This window comes from Furipterus horrens, unplaced genomic scaffold (assembly GCF_987537825.1).
Source record: "Furipterus horrens unplaced genomic scaffold, mFurHor1.1.pri manual_scaffold_17, whole genome shotgun sequence".
In the NCBI taxonomy this organism is placed as follows: domain Eukaryota; kingdom Metazoa; phylum Chordata; class Mammalia; order Chiroptera; family Furipteridae; genus Furipterus; species Furipterus horrens.
The window spans coordinates 113,327,419-113,345,201 of NW_028327187.1; the positions used below are offsets into that span (position 1 = coordinate 113,327,419).

Genomic DNA, 17,783 nt, shown 5'->3' on the forward strand with positions numbered 1-17,783 from the left:
TAGGGCTAAACTCCTTTAACACCTGAGTTCTATCATTCCCCTTGTTAATTTTTAATTCTTATATCAATAGGGTTAGTTTACAAACTAAAATAACATAAGATACAAAAGCTATACAACTTGGGAAGAATGGCACGCTTCTGCCTCAGAGGTCGTCCCTCTAGAACACCCAAAGAAGAATAACCCTGCCACCCTCTGCCAGGCTAACTTGATCCTAAGCAGCACCTAGAGCTCCTTGCCATCCAAAATACCACCCACTGGTAAATGCAGGAAGCTGCAGCATGATCAATCATCCAGGCACCCCTGAGGAACAGAGAGCCAGCAAGTGACCCTGAGAGCCGGCGAGCCAAAGACCCAGCTCCTTGTATATTTTTGATGTAAGTTCTTTATCAGATGTGTCTTTTGCAAACATTTCCTCGCAGTCTATAACTTGCCTTTTCATTTTTTCAACAGTATCTTTCACAGAGCTGATGTTTTTAATTTTAATGAAGTCAACTGCCCTGGCTGGTGTGGCTAAATGGATTGAGCACCAGCCTGCGGACTAAAAGGTTGCCAGCTCGATTCCCAGTCAGGGCACGTGCCTGGGTTGCGGGACAGGTCCCCAGTTGGGGGCGTGCGAGAGGCATCTGATTGATATATCTCTCGCACATCAATGTTTCCCTCTCTTTCTCCCTCCCCCTGTCTAAAAATAAATAAACAAAATGTTTAAAATATAAAGTCAACTGATCCCTTTTTTCTTTCATGTGTCATGCTTTTGGTGTTACAACTAATTCCTAAACTCAATTCACACAGATCTTCTCCTGTTTTCTTCCAAAAGCTTTAGTTTCGCATTTTACATTTAGATCTATGGTTCGTTTTGAGTTAATTTTGGTGTAAGGTGTAAGGTCTGTGTCTAGTTTCATTTTTGTGCATGTTGACATCCAATTGTTCCAGTACCATTTGTTGAAAAGACTATCTTTCTGATGGAGGAATGCAAAAGTAAAAAAAAACTTAGCTTTAAGCCAGACAACTTCTATGTATGACCCATGGGCATGGACTTGGGGGGGGGTATATTGCTGGGGGAGGGGCGGTGCTGGGCAGAGGGGAGCAAAGGGGAAAAAATTGGAACTATTGCAACAATATAATCAATAAAATATACTTTAAAAAACTTAGCTTTAAGTTACACTTAATAGGCTTAGTAATACATGTAAAAAGCTCCTGTTCCAGGAACTGGAATGTATGACCAGACCTACCCTGACTCCCAGAAACCCACAAGCAATTTGACCTTGATGCCCCAGGAGGACTGCAAGCCATCAAGATAGTATCTGAGCCACTGTGCTCCAGGGAGAAAATGTCAAGAAGTAGATAAAGAATTGCTGGGATGCCAGGAAAATCACCAGACTTCAACTTTTATCTGATTAACCTTTTTGTGTGAATTCCAAACCCCTTACCTACACTTTTCTTCTCTTTATGAAAAATGTCATCTTGATATAAGATGTTAAGAAGGTTTTTGAGGGTACATAGACCCCCGTCTTCTCAGTCGCAGATCTGAATTAAGTGCCCATAAAAACTCCATCCTTGTCTCTACTTATTGGTTCTGGTAGTAACAGGCAGCACAAATACCGACTTGTCCAGTTTCACTTCCTCCAATAAATTGCTTTTGTTCTTTGTCAAAACAAATTGTATATTTGTACAGATCTATTTCTGGGCTCTCTGATCTGTCCCACTGAACTATGTATCTATGCTTTTGCCAATCACAGGTTAGGATCTTCACTTCCAGGAAGCAAAAAGCTAGTGCCCAAGTTTTCTACCCTCATCCAAATTTTCCGCCCATCTATTTTCTGAGCAGAATTGTCTCTGCAGGAAAAATAAAGGGTAAGAATGGGTAAGTGAAACCTAAGGCAAAAGTACGATGGCCATTCAATAGATCAGCAACCTTGGAGAATAGACAGATCAGACCACAGGTCCCTGTCAGGGCATAGACAACAGCTGGGCACAAAATATCTTCTTACATCTTTTCTGATGGTCTTACTCTATTAATTGGAAGCCACCAACTTTTAAAATCACTTCATTTTAACAGTGGCTGTTTCACTGTTAGCAAAGAGTTCTATTCAAACTTTGCCACTAAGATACCTGACATGTGTGCTGATTTCTGGGTTTCAGAAATTTTACCGGGATGCTGGGTGAAGCTGGGAAGAGCTGTTCGCCAGAAGTCTTTCTGAACCAGAAGCATTTACAGAGAATATGGAAAGGTGAAAAGCTGTTTTTAAGGATAATATAAGTACCTATGATAAGTGGATTATTTCTTAATATCCCTTTAAGCGCCAAATTTCTTTCTGCAATAAACTATACATACCAGTAATACACCTCGGACCTGTGCTGTGCAATATGATAGCCACTATGCACGTGTAGCTGTTTAAATTTAAATTACAATTTCAGTTCTTCAGTCACACTAGCCTTATTTCAAACGCTCCACAGCCGCATGCGGCCGGTAGCTACCACAATCAGATAGCAGAGACGCATCTATCACAGAGAATTTCACTAGGGAACACTGGCTGAGAATATAAAATATAGGATCGCTACCACAGTGGACTTCCATATGGATAACCTATTAAGCAGTCAGTCTAGAACGTCTTGTGAGCCAATTGACTTATCCTCTGCTAACGAAGAGACCAGGCAGCTAAGTCCCACACATTGGAGAAAGGGGGGACTGAAATGTTTGCTGAATAGTAAGTTCTGAATGAATGTCCCAGCTGGGGTAGTAGCAATGCTGACAACAGACTAAATCCAGGACTGCACAACATAGAAGGACCACTACATAACGCTGCAGATTACTTTAAAGACGTAAAGAATAACTGTGCATTACAGGCAAGTTACCAGCTTACGCTCATGCTACAACGGCCATCGTCAAGTCGAGCCCTCGGTCTGGCATCTAGGGCAGCTGGGAAGGAAGAAAATCTGCTTCCCCCCCTTCTTTCCAGGGAAACAAGCCACCTCTTCTGTATTAGGTCTCTCTTCCCTATGAGTCTCCTTTACTTTTTACACAGAACGCTAGCTACCCAGCACTATACTTCTGACACTGATGGCCACCAGACTGGGGGGGGAGGGGGGTTCCCCACGCCCAGCAATACTCTGTGACAGCAGCGGGGTATCGTACAATTTAACTCGAATCTGCTAGCGCCTACCTGGACTGGAGACAGCGTGAGATCCCACAGGTGAAGGGCTCAGGCCCACTCAGGGAAACATTTACTTATGTTCACCAGTTTGTTCAAGGGCACGATAGAGGATACAGATGAACATCCAGAGGGAAACAACACACAGGGTAAAAAGGTATGAAAAGGTGCACAGGATTTCTGGGGCGTCTGGGCACACCACTCTCCCGGCGCCTGCAGGTGTTCACCAACTCAGAAGCTCCCCAAAACCTGGGCTTGGAGATTTTATGGAGGCTTCATCACAAATGTACGATCCCTCCTCAACTCCATTTTCAGCCCTTCTCCCTGCTCAGCAGACTGGGGGTGGGGCTAAAACATCTGGGCTTATAATCAAGACTGTTCTTTCCAGTGACCGGCCCCCACCAGGAGCCATCCAGGAGACCACCCAGAGCTGCTTCATTGGAACAAAAGACACGCCTATCACGCCTGTCACCGAGGAAATTACGAGGGTTTTAGGAGCTCTGTGCCAGGAACTGGGGGCAGAGACTGACACATATATTTTCTATTGTCTCATAGCAGTTATTGACTCTTATGAACGTGGTTATCAAGGCCAAATTAAAGCAATCTGTCAGGCCTCTATTAACATTTCAGAATAAAAATATGTAACACACGACTGAACAGATATTTCATTCTTTAAGAAAATATTACTCCAACCCTCTATAAATTGCACTTGAGGGGGATAGCTAGCCTATAAAATACTTGTTGTTCCAAACAATGGATACCTTTACAAAGAGAGTATTTCATTCAATCCATTGTAGGGCTACTGTCTCCAATTTTCTTATTTGAGTATCTAAGAGCTATTAAAAAAAATCTGAAGTTTGGAAGAAATGATCTACGTCTGTCAAAACAAGATGAATTGTTCTGTTTATTTAAAAGGTCAAGTATTGTCAGCAAGAAAAATCATTATTTAATTCAAATTAGATTCCCTATTCTTCCCCCTAAAAATTATTAGTTTCACACTTTCATAGGAAAAGTCACATGACTAAAATGTTATTATATCTCTATAAAGATGAACGCTCCTACCTTTTTTGTTGGCTTTGTCAAATCCTGAAACCTGTTAAAAGAAAAAAGAGTTTACTTTTACTCGACTATTCAGGTATAATTAACAAACCGAAATAGGTTATAAAAACTAAATAATCCTACCAGTGATTTGTAGAGACTGGATTCAGGGCTGATTTTAATGAGTTGTAATAGATCCTGCATAGTAAACACCTTAAGGGGAAAAAAAAAGATTAATTAAGTAGATGTTTTTACATCAATGTTTAAATGATAAATTAGGATGTTTCTGAATATAAAACTAAGAATCATCTTCAGATTAAACAAAAAAATAAGATTATAACGGTGTTAATAATATAAAATTGAAGCTATTCCTTATGCTATTAAATAAATTACAATAAACATGTTGAGGTCAAATGGAGAAAATATTTTTCTTGATCATGTAATTAATCTCCAAATACTCCACAATGAAGATGACATGCCTAACAAAAACGACAGAAATGGTTAATGCCTTAGAGATGACAAACACTCAAATATCTGATGAACCTGTGAATACCTGAGTGAATTCCAGGGTCTTTCAATTACAATACATTTTTTTAAAGTACTATTGCTTCAAGATGTAAATAAGTAAATTTTTACTGCCTTTACAACTATGAATGACTCAAGTATACTGAAAATAGTTCTAAAGAAACATTTTGGGTAGCTATTCTTAATATATGTTGCCAGTACAGTATATATCATTTACTATGTATATCCTGAAAACATTGATTTATTTTCTATTCATTTTCCTTTAAAGGAAATATTCCACATGGCACTTTTTAGTACTAAAAATCTTTAAGCGTGTGAACTAGATTAATACTTTAATAACTATATAACTGACTGTTACTCATGCAATAAGCAAACTTGTGGAATGTAATTAGAAACTTAGACACTGATGGACCAAAAAGGAATTCCTAATGTTGATAAATAAAATTTGGTTGTTAATGAATAAAACATATTGAAATTTAAGTTTTTCAAATACTAACACTGTTCATAACTTCTCAAAACTTCTGAATGTAAAACTTTTGGCCAGTCAGAGATAAGATAAAGAGAGTACAAATCTAGGAACAACAGAAAGAGTGCACCCTGACATCAACTATAGACTTCAGGACATAATGACGTCACAAGGCAGGTACACTTGATTGTAAAAACGTTGATAATGGGGGAGGCTGAGCACATGTAAGGGTAGGGAGCATATGGGAACTCTCCCTTTCTGCTCAATTTTGCTGTGAACCTAAAGTCCTCTAAACTTTAATTTATTTTAAAAATATAGGGAAAATTTGCTGTATCTCCCTTTAAAATAATAAAGTATAACGAATATGCTCAAACAAAGGTAATGGTGGAGTAATAGTTAAAATAATGAGATGGTAAAACATGCTTTAATACTTGGGAGTGCCACAGATTTTTAAAAAATTGATGCTATCCTCCCTTCTCTTATGGAAGCACAGAGAAGAGAACTGCTCAGGACAGAGACTGCGGCCTTGTAACAAGAGCACAGGTCAGAGATCTAGATTTACCACCTTGTGTCGCCACCTTGAGATCCTGTGACCTTGAGAAAGTCACCCACGTCTGCAGACTCTGGCTCCTCATCTGGGATACACGTACACCTGCAGTGTGGCCAGCCCAGTGCCACGCCCTCAACAGACATTCAATGTCAGTGGCAGTTAGGAGTCTTAGTGGATTACAGGGAACGTAATCATCTGTAGCCAAATTCGGCCCAATTCTAGCTCTAAACCATTTCATGATTCTACAGGTCACAATTTTACAAAACTCGAATTGAGATTCCACTGAACTTATAACAACATCAGCCCGAGGACCCCTCTCTTGCATTCTATTAACAACACTATGATGCGACTTTAAAGATGACTGAGAAATGGACCAGGCCAGCCAAGGAGCACTGGACTATGATGTAGCTCTTGACTATCATCTGAAAAAAAAAAAAAAAGGCTGTTAATAGAAAACTGAGAAATGGGAAGGAAAAACATTACCTTTTCTTCTGCCAAGCCACTTTCTGGGAAGAAAACCGAAAGCGAGTACTCGTAGCCACACCTCTGTAAGTGATCTGCCACTAGAGAGTTGGAGGCGCCGATTAAGAGGGCGCTCTCCTCCACTGCAATGGACTGGGGCTGCATTTCTCCACTCAGCACGGGGTCCATCAATTCCTGAATGAGCTGCTTTCTCAGCTGTGCCTAGAGCAAAACAAACGAGAAGGAACAAACTCTCAGCAGGATTGTTGCAATGCGGATACATTTGCCACATGACTTAGCATCTTTCTGTCTATATCCACAGAGGCTGGAGATCCATGACCAGAAGGGAGGAGCGTCTTTGTTGCACTTGGTCTTCCCCTGTGAGACCAGCAGCCCGTGGGTTGTAGCCAAAGAAGCTTGCTTTCACCAGCTTCCAAGAGAACTTCAGCCATGACACACTTGTCTTCCCTATGAACCCACTGCTTCCTCACCTCTCTGAATTGTTGGAGAATATGGAAACAGCATTGGTTGAGAACAGTTTACTGGGCTTGCTGGTCAAAATAAAACTGGGTTCCCCAAAAGGAAATAAAAATGCAAGAGAAAAAGCAGTAAAACCAAAGAAGGCTTATTAAGGTGCACTTTCATATACAGTATTTCCATCTCGAGACACCATGAAATACAATAATTTCCTCATATTTTATATATAAGGAAATTTAGGTTCAAGGTGGGTCATTTTTTCAAGGATATAACTAGTGTTATTATTCCTTTGGGTTTTAAAGAAATCCCTAAATTAACTAACTACTGACATTTGTTCTCATCTATTTTGTATATAATCTGGAAACATGTAATTGAGCTGAGTTTAACAGTATGTTGCCTATATTCATGGGGTTCAACACTAAATAATATCTAATGTAATCATATTAATAGAATACAAGCAAGAAACAAATGGAGTTGCTATACCTCTACCTTCTATCCTTCAGCTAGAGAAGAATAGTATATAATGACCAGTACAGAACAGGACTTACACATCAAAAATCCTATAACATGAAAGACATTTACACTGAGCAGAATATACATGCTCTGCCTCATCTAACACAGTTCAGTAACAGAAATAATAGAACAAGAAAAAGAAACCACAGCATTCTCCGCCAGTAAAATTTAGAGGTGGTTTAACTAGATTTGTAACATACTAAGGAAGTAATATACTTAGATCCAGCTTAACTGTTAAAGTGATTCAGGGTGTCTTGCAAACAAGTACTTAAAACCGGCCAAAATTTAAATAAGTAATATAAGCAGGTAGAAAGGAAAATAAGAGTAGAAAAAAAAGAAACATTATAGATGAATTCCCATCTTGACAAATACAAAAAGCATGCGTGCCATCTAACACTTGGTATAAGGACCTGCAAAACTGGCTGAGCGTTCCAGCAGCCAATGCAAACAGGAAAACCCCTTCAGAATTAAACCTTGCAATGTCCCTAAGAGAAAAACCCTAAGGGCAATTACTATGGAGGGAGGGGCCGTGGGAGAAAAGTCCTGGGAATCCTCAGCACATCTCACTCAGACACTGACAGACGGAGTACTCAAAACATGAAAAAGATCTGGAAATTTCGTTTAATACCTATTGCTTTATGCTAAACGATAAATACGAATTCTTTTCAAACATGCAAATAGAATACGAGCTAAGCCGCTAAAACACGCAATAAATTTTAAAAATCAGAACTCACGCAGTTCCCAGTCGCTGAACTGAGCAGACAAAACTTAGCTCGGGCTCGGGAAAACTCCGCCCGCCACTGACCAAGATGGCGCCCAGGAAAGACAGCCAACCGCAGGCGACGCCCCGCACCGCGCAGCGGACAAGGCTAGCGCCATTCCAACAGCGAAACGCACCGAGCGCAGACAGGAAGTGAAACACCCTCAAACCTAACCGAGAAAACAAAAAATGCCATGCCCAGGAACGCAAGGGACCATTCCACATTAGAAAGCGTATTTTAAAAGGCATTACGCGCTACAGTTAATTCCAGGCGGGTTAAGGCGCTAACGACAAAAACCGAAGCCCTTTGAGCGCTTAAAATATCAGAGGACTGTAGGACCCCAAAATGGCGGAGGAGGATGGTGGCGCAGTACCTGGAAGCTACTCTAACCTCCTCCCGGGACCAGTCTGGGGGTGGGGGGGGCGCGACTGAAGGGACTGAGAAACAGCAAAGAAGCCAGGGGTTCCCCCTGAGAAGGACAGCGTCTAAACCCCCAGCCGACAGTAACAGAGAGGAAAGTAAAATAGTATCAGCTGGGAAAAGCGAAGAGCCGCGGGCCTGCGTTCCTTGCTAGCGGGAGAGAAACGGCGGGAGAAAAAGCTCTTAACCGGATCACCTACGAAAATATTTTACCCCCACTTACCCTGGGCTCAAGCGGAGGGAAGGCAGACAGGACTGGAGACGCTTCGGGAGAGTTTGGGGCGCTAGTTCTGGGGGGAGAACTGGGGGAGCAGCGGAGCAGCTCCCAGCGCTGACTCATCCGCAGTACTGACTGCAGCCAGACGAATCTGGTTCGAGTGGCGTCAGCCTGAGCGGAAGCAAGAGCCCCACCTACAGGAACTCGGCTGCCACACCCTCGGTCCTTAAGCCGGAGGCTAATCACAGATTGAATAGATCAACCACAAAAGGAGACAGACAAAGGCAGTAGATCCCTGTCTCCAACAGGCTGCCTAAGCCCAAACTGGGACACGATCTCACGCCACCAGGGGCAGATCCAGTAAAGGCAGATCAATCTAAGATGCAGCCGCAAACAATAGGAGTCACAAAAATGGGGAGACAGAGAAACAACTCCCCATCAAAAGGAAAGGTAGAATCCCCAGAGAGAGTGCTAAATGAAATAGAGGGGAGCAAACTATCAGATATGGAATTCAAAACATGGATTATGGGGAAGCTCAATGAGCTCGGCGAGCTAAAAAAAAAACTACAAAGAACTCCAGAGAAACTACAAGAAACTTCAGGAAAACTACAAACAACTTACTGAGAATTACACCAGCATGAAAAAGCACATGGAAGCTATCAATAAGACCAAGGAGGAAATGAAGAATACGATCTCTGAATTGAAGAACACAGTAGAAGGAATTAAAAGCAGGCTACAGGAAGCAGAGATCGGATCAGCGAGCTGGAGGACAACGTAGACAAAAACTCCCAGACAGTGCAACAAAATGAAAAAAGACTGAACAAGACTGAAGAGGTTCTAAGACAGCCGCAGGACAACATGAAACGTAATAATATCCGTATCATAGGAATTCCAGAAGGAGAAGAAGAGCAAGGGATAGAAAACCTCTTTGAAAAACTAATGACAGAAAACTTCCCTAACATGAGGAGAGAAAGAATCATGCAAGTCCAGGAAGCACAGAGGGTCCCAATGAAGATGAACCCCAACAGGCCCATTTTAAGACACATCATAATTAAAATGGCAACATCCAAAGACAAAGAGAGAATCCTAAAAGCAGCAAGAGAGAAACAACTAATAACATACAAGGGAGCTCCAATAAGGCTATCATCAGATTTCTCAGCAGAAACACTACAAGCCAGAAGGGAATGGCAAAAAATATTCCAAGCAATGAAAAACAAAGGCCTACAACCAAGAACGCTCTACCCAGCAAGGCTCTCATTCAAAATGGAAGGTGAAATAAGGAGTTTCCAAGACAAAAGAAGGCTAAAAGAATACATCTCCACCAAACCATTATTGCGACAGATGCTAAAGGGTCTGCTTAAAAAAGATGAAGAAACAGAGAGGGACACAAGTACAAAGGGGTAAAATGACAATGAATAAGTACCTATCGATAATAACCTTAAATGTAAATGGATTAAATGCTCCAATCAAAAGACATAAGGTAGCTGAATGGATTAGAAAGCATGACCCACATATATGCTGTCTACAAGAGACCCACCTTAGAACAAAAGATCTACACAGACTGAAAGTGAAGGGATGGAAAAAGTGTTTCAAGCAAATGGACATGAAAAAAAGACTGGGGTAAGCCCTGGCTGCTGTGGCTCCATGGATTGAGCATCGGCCTGTGAGCCAAGTGTCGCTGGTTCAATTCCCAGTCACGGCACATGACTAGGTTACACGTCAGGTCCCCAGTCTGGGGGCATGAGTGACAGGCAACACACAGTGATGTTTCTCTCCCTCTCTTTCTCCTTTCCCCTCTCTCTAAAAAATAAAATAAACAAATTTAAAAAAAAAAAAAAAAGCTTCGGTAGCAATACTTAAATCAGACAAAACAGATTTCACAGCAAAGTCCATAAAAAGAGACAAAGAAAGAAAAAAAAAAAAAAAAGAGACAAAGAAGGGCATTTCATAATACTTAAGGGAAAAATCCATCAAGAAGATATGACCCTTGTAAACATATATGCACCCAACTTAGGAGCACCCAAATATGTTAGGAAAATTTTGAAAGACTTCAGGAAGGATATAGACAGCAACAAACTTATAGTAGGGGACTTTAGCACCCCACTATCAACAATGGACAGATCTTCAAAGCAAAGAAACACCAAAGATATTGAGGCATTGAACAACACTCTAGATCAAAAGGACTTAGTTGATATATATAGAACTTTTCACCCCAAAGAAGCGAAATATACATTCTTTTCAAGTGCACATGGAACATTTTCAAAGACAGACCACATGGTAGGACACAAAACAGCCTCAACAAATTCAAGAAAACTGAAATTATGTCAAGCATCTTCTCAGATCACAATGCCTTAATAGAAATCAACCTCAAGGAAAAAACTCAAAAACATTCAAACTCATGGAGAATGAATGACATGCTATTAAATAATGAATGGGTTAGGCCCTGGCTGCTGTGGCTCAGTAGATTGAGCATCGGCCTGCGAGCCAAGTGTCGCTGGTTCGATTCCCACTCAGGGCACATGACTAAGTTTCACGTCAGGTCCCCAGTTGGGGGCGTGCGTGAGAAGCAACCGCACAGTGATGTTTCTCTCCCTCTCTCTCTCCTTTCCCCTCTCTCTACAAATAAAATAAACAAACAAATAAATAAATTATAAAAAAATAATAATAATAATGAATGAGTTAACAATGACATCAAGGAAGAAATCAAAGTTTCTGTAAATGAATGATAATGAACACACAACAACCCAAAACTTATGGGATACAGCGAAAGCAGTCCTGAGAGGAAAGTTCATAGCAATACAGGTCTACCTAAAAAGTACAGAAGAATCTCTAATAAAAACTTTAACCCTACAGCTACAAGAACTAGACGAAGAACAACAAACAAAGCCCAGAGTGAGTAGAAGGAAGGCAATCATCAAGATCAGAGCAGAATTAAATGACATAGAGACTAAACAAACAATTCAAAAGATCAACAAAAGTAGGAGCTGATTCTTTGAAAAGATAAACAAAATTGACAAGCCTTTAACTAGGCTCATCAAGAAAAAAAGAGAGGACCCAAATAAAATAAGAAACAAAAGAGGAGAAATCACAACTGATACCACGAAAATACAAAGGATTGTAAGAAATTATTATGAACAACTGTATGGCAAGAAATTTGACAACCTAGATGAAATCGACAAATTTCTAGAAACATATAATTTTCCAAAACTGAATTAAGAAGCAGAAAGCCTGATCAGACCAATAACAACTAGTGAAATTGAAGCAGTAATCAAAAAACTCCCGGCACACAAAAGCCCTGGATTGGATGGCTTCACTGGTGAATTTTACAAAACATTTAGGAAAGAACTAACTCTTATCCACCTCAGACTATTCCAAAAAATCCAAGAAGAAGGAAGACTCTCAAACTCGTTCTATGAAGTCGGTATTACCCCAATTCCAAAACCAGGTCAAGACACAACAAAGAAAGAAAACTACTGGCCAATATCGCTGATGAACATAGATGCTAAAATCCTCAACAAAATATTGGCAAATCGGATCCAGCAACACATTAGAAAGATTATATACCACGATCAAGTGGGATTCATCCCAGGGATGCAAAGATGGTTTAATATTCACAAATCAATAAACGTAATACACCACATAAACAAAATGAAAGACAAAAACCACACAATCATATCAACAGATGCAGAAAAAGCATCTGATAAAGTACAACACCCATTTATGAAAACACTCAGCAAAATGGGAATAGAGGGAGCATACCTCAACATAATAAAGGCCATATACGAGAAACCTGAAGCCAACATCATACTCAATGGGCAAAAACTGAGAGCATTCCCCCTGAGGTCAGGAACAAGACAAGGATGTCCACTCTCTCCACTCCTATTCAACAGTCTTGGAAGTTCTAGCCACAGCAATCAGACAAGAAAGAGAAATAAAAGACATCCAAATTGGAAAAGAGGAAGTAAAACTGTCATTATTTGCAGATGACATCATAGTGTACATAGAAAACCCTAGACTCCATGAAAAAACTATTTGACCTAATAAGTGAATTCGGCAAAATAGCAGGGTACAAAGTCAATATTCAGAAATCTAAGGCATTTCTGTACACCAACAATAAAATTTCAGAGATAGAAACTAAAAGAAAAATCCCACTTACCATAGTACCTAGAAATAAACTTAACCAAGGAGGTAAAAGACCTCCTGTACTCAGAAAACTACGTAACTCTGAAGAAAAAAATTAAGGAAGATACAAATAAATGGAAGCAAATACCATGTTCATGGATGGGAAGAATCAACATCATTAAAATGTTCATACTTCCCAAAGCAATTTACAGATTCAATGCAATCCCTATTAAAATACCAATGACATATTTCACAGACCTAGAACAAATACTTCAAAAATTCATATGGAACCAAAAAAGAGCCCAAATAGCCACAGCAATCTTGAGACAGAAGAACACAGTAGGAGGAATCACAATACCTGATATCAAATTATACTACAAGGCCACAGTAATCAAAACAGTCTGATACTGGCATAAGAACAGACATATAGATCAATGGAACAGAATAGAGAGCCCAGAAATAAACCCGGGTTTATACGGTCAACTAATATTTGACAAAGGGGGAAGGAGCATAAAACGGAGTGAGAAGAGCCCCTTCAACAAATGGTGCTGGGAGAACTGGACAGGGACGTGCAAAAAAACGAAACTAGACCACTAACTTACACCACACACGAGAATAAACTCAAGATGGATCAAAGACTTAAATGTAAGCCGTGACACCATAAAAGTCCTAGATGAAAACATAGGCTGGAAAATTTCAGATATCCCACATAGCAATATTTTCACTGATATATCTCCTAAGGCAAAGGAAATAAGGGAAAGAATAAACAAATGGAACTACATCAAACTAAAGAGTTTCTGCTCAGAAAAAGAAAACATGAGCAAGATGAAAAGGAAAACAACCATATGGGAAAACATATTTGCCAATGATACCTCAGACAAGCGGTTGATCTCCAAAATATATAAAGAACTTACTCATCTCAACACCAAGAAGACAGACAACCCAATTCAAAAATTGGCAAAGGACCTGAACAAACATTTCTCCAAGGAGGACATACAGAGGGTCCATAGACACATGAAAAAATGCTCAACATCACTAGCCATCAGAGAGATGCAAATAAAAACCACAATGAGATACCACTTTACACCTGTCAGAATGGCCATCATCAACAAATCAACAAACAACAAGTGCTGGCGAGGATGTGGAGAAACGGGAACCCTGGTGCATTGCTGGTGGGAATGCAGACTGGTGCAGCCACTGTGGAGAACAGTATGGTGTTTCCTCAAAAAACTAAAAGTGGAACTGCCTTTTGAACCAGCGATTCCACTGCTAGGATTATATCTGAAAAATCTGAAACCCAAATTTGAAAGAACCTATGCACCCCTATGTTCATTGCAGCCCTGTTTACAATAGCCAAGTGCTGGAAACAGCCTAAATGCCCATCTGTAGATGAGTGGATCAAAAAACTGTGGTACATTTACACAATGGAATACTCTGCAGCAGAAAGAAAGAAGGAACTCCTGCCATTTGCGACAACATGGATGGAACTAGAGAGAATTATGCTTAGTGAAATAAGCCAGGCAACGAAAGATAAATACCTTTTGCTATCACCTAATATAGGAAACTAATGAACAACACAAACAAATGAGCAAAATTGAACCAGAGGGCATAAGCCTAGGATCACATTACCTGAGTGATTGTCTGTACGCATAGGCCTCACTTGATCCTCTCTGCAGCGCTGCCTCCTGAGACTCAATGGTGTGGCTGAACTAAGTGGCTGGGTTGGGGAGAATTTGGTGGTCTATGGGCTTCAATTTAAAACTGGTTTCTCTTTTCTATCCTAATGGGTTGGACAGAAAGAGCCCAGAGGTCTGAGAGGAGGGAAACCTAAAATATTTCCCTCAGCCCAAGCTAAGTATAGTGGGCAAAAGGGTTTTGGACAGGTGAGATGTGCCTGGCACACCTTCCTCCAAAGAAGCCCCTCTTTTCCCTAATGTGGGACATTGAAAAATTAATCCCTGCCTTTTGTCATCTAGTGGTTATGGATTGAATGATGCCTTCTAACCCTGCTGCCAAATCTGTTGCCCCCAGAATACAACAAGGATGCCAGCCGGTTAAACCAAGCACGCCATGGTCCGCCAGGGATAGCCAACTGACCTGAAGTCTGCACGATCCTTCCCCATGTGGGAAGGCCACCCTCCCTTCCACACCCTCACTCTTATTAGGGATTTCTGGACCCAAGGGTAGGTAGGACGACAACCATGTCCAGCTTGAAGCAGCTAGAGGAGCTCAAGACCTTCGCCCATTGTCCTTTATAAGATTATAAAGGGTCTTAAGTCTGAGAGGGGGAGCTTGTTATTTTTTATTGTCAAAAAAATTATTAAAAAAATAATATAGGAAAGGGTGAAGCTAGAGAACTTAATATGTAGCACCCATGGGCATGGACTTGGGGGCGAGGGGGACTGCTGGGGGAGGGGTGGTGCTGGGCAGAGGGGAGCAAAGGGGAAAAAATTGGAACTATTATAATAATATAATCAATAAAATATACTTAAAAAAACACATAAAAAAAACAAAAAATAAATAAAATCAAATATCAGAGGATTGCAAAAAAAAAAAAAAACTGAAGCCTTTTAAAAACTTAAAAGTGTATATTTGTGCTCTTAGAGAAAAATTTACTGAGAATAATCTGCAAAATAAGTCAATAGATTTGACCATATAAAAATATAACATCAGCCCTGGCTAGCGTGGCTCAGTAGATTGGGTGCTGGCCTGCAAACCGAAAAGTTGCCAGTTCGATTCCCAGTCAGGGCACATGCCTGTGTTGCAGGCCGGGTCCCCAGTTGGGAGAGTGGGAGACGCAACTGATCAGCATATCTCTTGTGCACTGAGGTTTCTCTCCTTCTTTCTCCCTCCCTTCCCCTCTCTCGTAAATAAATAAAATCCTTAAAAGCATATAACATCAATACTTTAGAGCCAAATTAAAATTGAAAAGATTAATAATTTCAATTAAAAGTATTCTTATACATTAATAAGAAAACACTAAGACATTTAAAAAAAGAGCAAGAGACACAAACTGCCAACCCATAGAAAATATACAAATGGCCAGAAAATATATGCGATCTCATTAATAATCAAAGGAATGAATAATAAAATAACAGATTTTCAATCTTCCATTGGTTCTTACTTTTTAACTTACTGATTTTAGAAAGAAAGAGGGAGAGAGGGCGGGGGAAAGGGAGAGGCAAGCGGGGCAGTGTGGGGGTCCAATTTGTATGTACCCTGACCAGGGTTCGAACCTGCAACCCCAGCACATCAGGACAATGTTCTAACCAACCAACATACCCGGCCAGGGCTTAGATTGTTTTTTAAAATGTCGTGATGATAATATTGGAGTGAGACAAGCATTCTCAAACTGCTGGTGGAATATTCACTATATATCACTCTTTCTAGAACAAGACGCTAAGAGCCTTAAAAAGAAATGCTCATGCCCTTTGATTTGATTTTCCAGGAATAAGAGTAATATGACAACATAAGCAATGCCACTTAATCTACCCTAGGTGAAAAATGAGAACTGCATTTGAAGGATGTGTAGACATGGGCATAACCTATTCCACATTTTGAGTGTAAAATACACTTCTGAAATACATAGTAAAGAACACATGTTTGAACTCATCCTATTCCTTGCTGTTAATTTATACACGAAGTGTAGTGATTAAATATTTGCTGCCCAAATTAGATATTCAACAGGGGACTGCTACATAAATTACCGATACACCCAAACATGAGCCTGATGCCAGCGAAATGACAATTTCAAGAAACTTTTAAGGACACAGGAAAATGTTCCCCATATATTGAACTAAGAATACACACACATACACACACCCCATTATGCCAATTAGTGCTTTTATCAGAGATGACTTTCTCCCTTTATTTTTCAGATGAGTCAAATGTTTAAGTTACAAAAACAACGGGGGGGGGAGGGGGAAACGAAGCTCCCTCTTCCTTAATTTCCCATTTTAAGTGTAAAACATTCTTTTAAAATGTATATTAGTAGTGAAAACACGCTTGAGGTCATCCTACTCCTTGCTGTTAATTCATACTAATAAGTATTTGCTGCCCAAATGAAATAGTCATACCTTTCAACAATTTCACAACAGAATGTTCTCATTCCCCAAACTATTTTAGGGTAAGCAGTACACTTAATGTTTCCTATATGGTACCAATATACTTTATTCAACTGTGACTATTACAAAACCACTTAATTCAGGAACTTATAAACCAGCTTCATAAAACAACCCTGATCTTACTATAATGTGCTCATTTGATAAAGTTACTCGCTTCTATCTTCACGTAAGTTCAATAAACCTATCTGAATATGTTCTGAGACGACTCAAACTCTAAACCATTTGAGCCTATTGTCCCAGGATAACGAGTTATACAAAACATAAAATCGTCACTCACCAATACAAGCTATACAACATACTATTTAAAAAAACCCAAGACCTGGATGGATTTAAGTGCGGAGTACCTGTTACAAGTCACACCTGTCGAAGTTATATAACAGATATGCCTAGAACTGATACCTTGAGCGAGTCCAGTATACCCCGGTCCTTAAACATCTGGTACAGCCCTTTGCGCAGCTCATCTTGAGTCAACACGTCATATTTGGGGGGCATGGTGGGCTGGAAGAGAAGATGGTTACGGATTACCTGGCAAGCAGAGGGGATGTGAATTTCTGAAAACGCACGGAACGAGGCCCCGCGGGAAGTGGCGCTTTAACGAAAACAAACAGGACGCTTCACTTCCTCCCGTGCCCAAGGGGCAGGTTTATCTACCTGCTTCTGCCCGCCCGCGGCGGCTTCCGACCAAGCCAGCCCTGCCTGCCCCGCCTCGAGGTGGGGACGAGGGCAATCCGCCTCTGTCTCAGAGGCCAGCCTCTGTGCCAGAGAACCGGGAAGCACTGGGCTGCGAAACACCGGGCTCCCGTTCCAAACTCGGAACGTGAGCAAACAAATGTACTTCCTTTCTCCGGGTTCTTACGGGTGGGCGGGGCCGCGCGCTGGGCGGGAGTGCGACTCTCCCGACAGCGAAGGAGGAGGTCTGGGAAACCTGAGGCCATGGAGGGCGGGGCACCACTTGAGTC

The 17,783-nt window shown here is 40.8% G+C and overlaps 1 protein-coding gene across 1 annotated transcript in view; it reads right to left on the reverse strand.

The window, feature by feature from the left end:
* OFD1 (OFD1 centriole and centriolar satellite protein) overlaps window positions 1–17,677 on the reverse strand; it is a 41,786-nt gene extending 24,109 nt beyond the window's left edge. Inside the window, exons 1-5 of the mRNA XM_090265123.1 lie at window positions 17,476–17,677; window positions 17,224–17,322; window positions 6,212–6,412; window positions 4,332–4,400; window positions 4,212–4,242 (exon numbers count right to left, since the gene is read on the reverse strand). Coding sequence (XP_090121249.1) covers window positions 4,212–4,242; window positions 4,332–4,400; window positions 6,212–6,412; window positions 17,224–17,316 — 394 coding nt within the window. The 5' untranslated portion in view covers window positions 17,317–17,322; window positions 17,476–17,677. The remainder of the gene's footprint in view (window positions 1–4,211; window positions 4,243–4,331; window positions 4,401–6,211; window positions 6,413–17,223; window positions 17,323–17,475) is intronic.
* Between the last annotated feature and the right edge of the window lie 106 nt (window positions 17,678–17,783).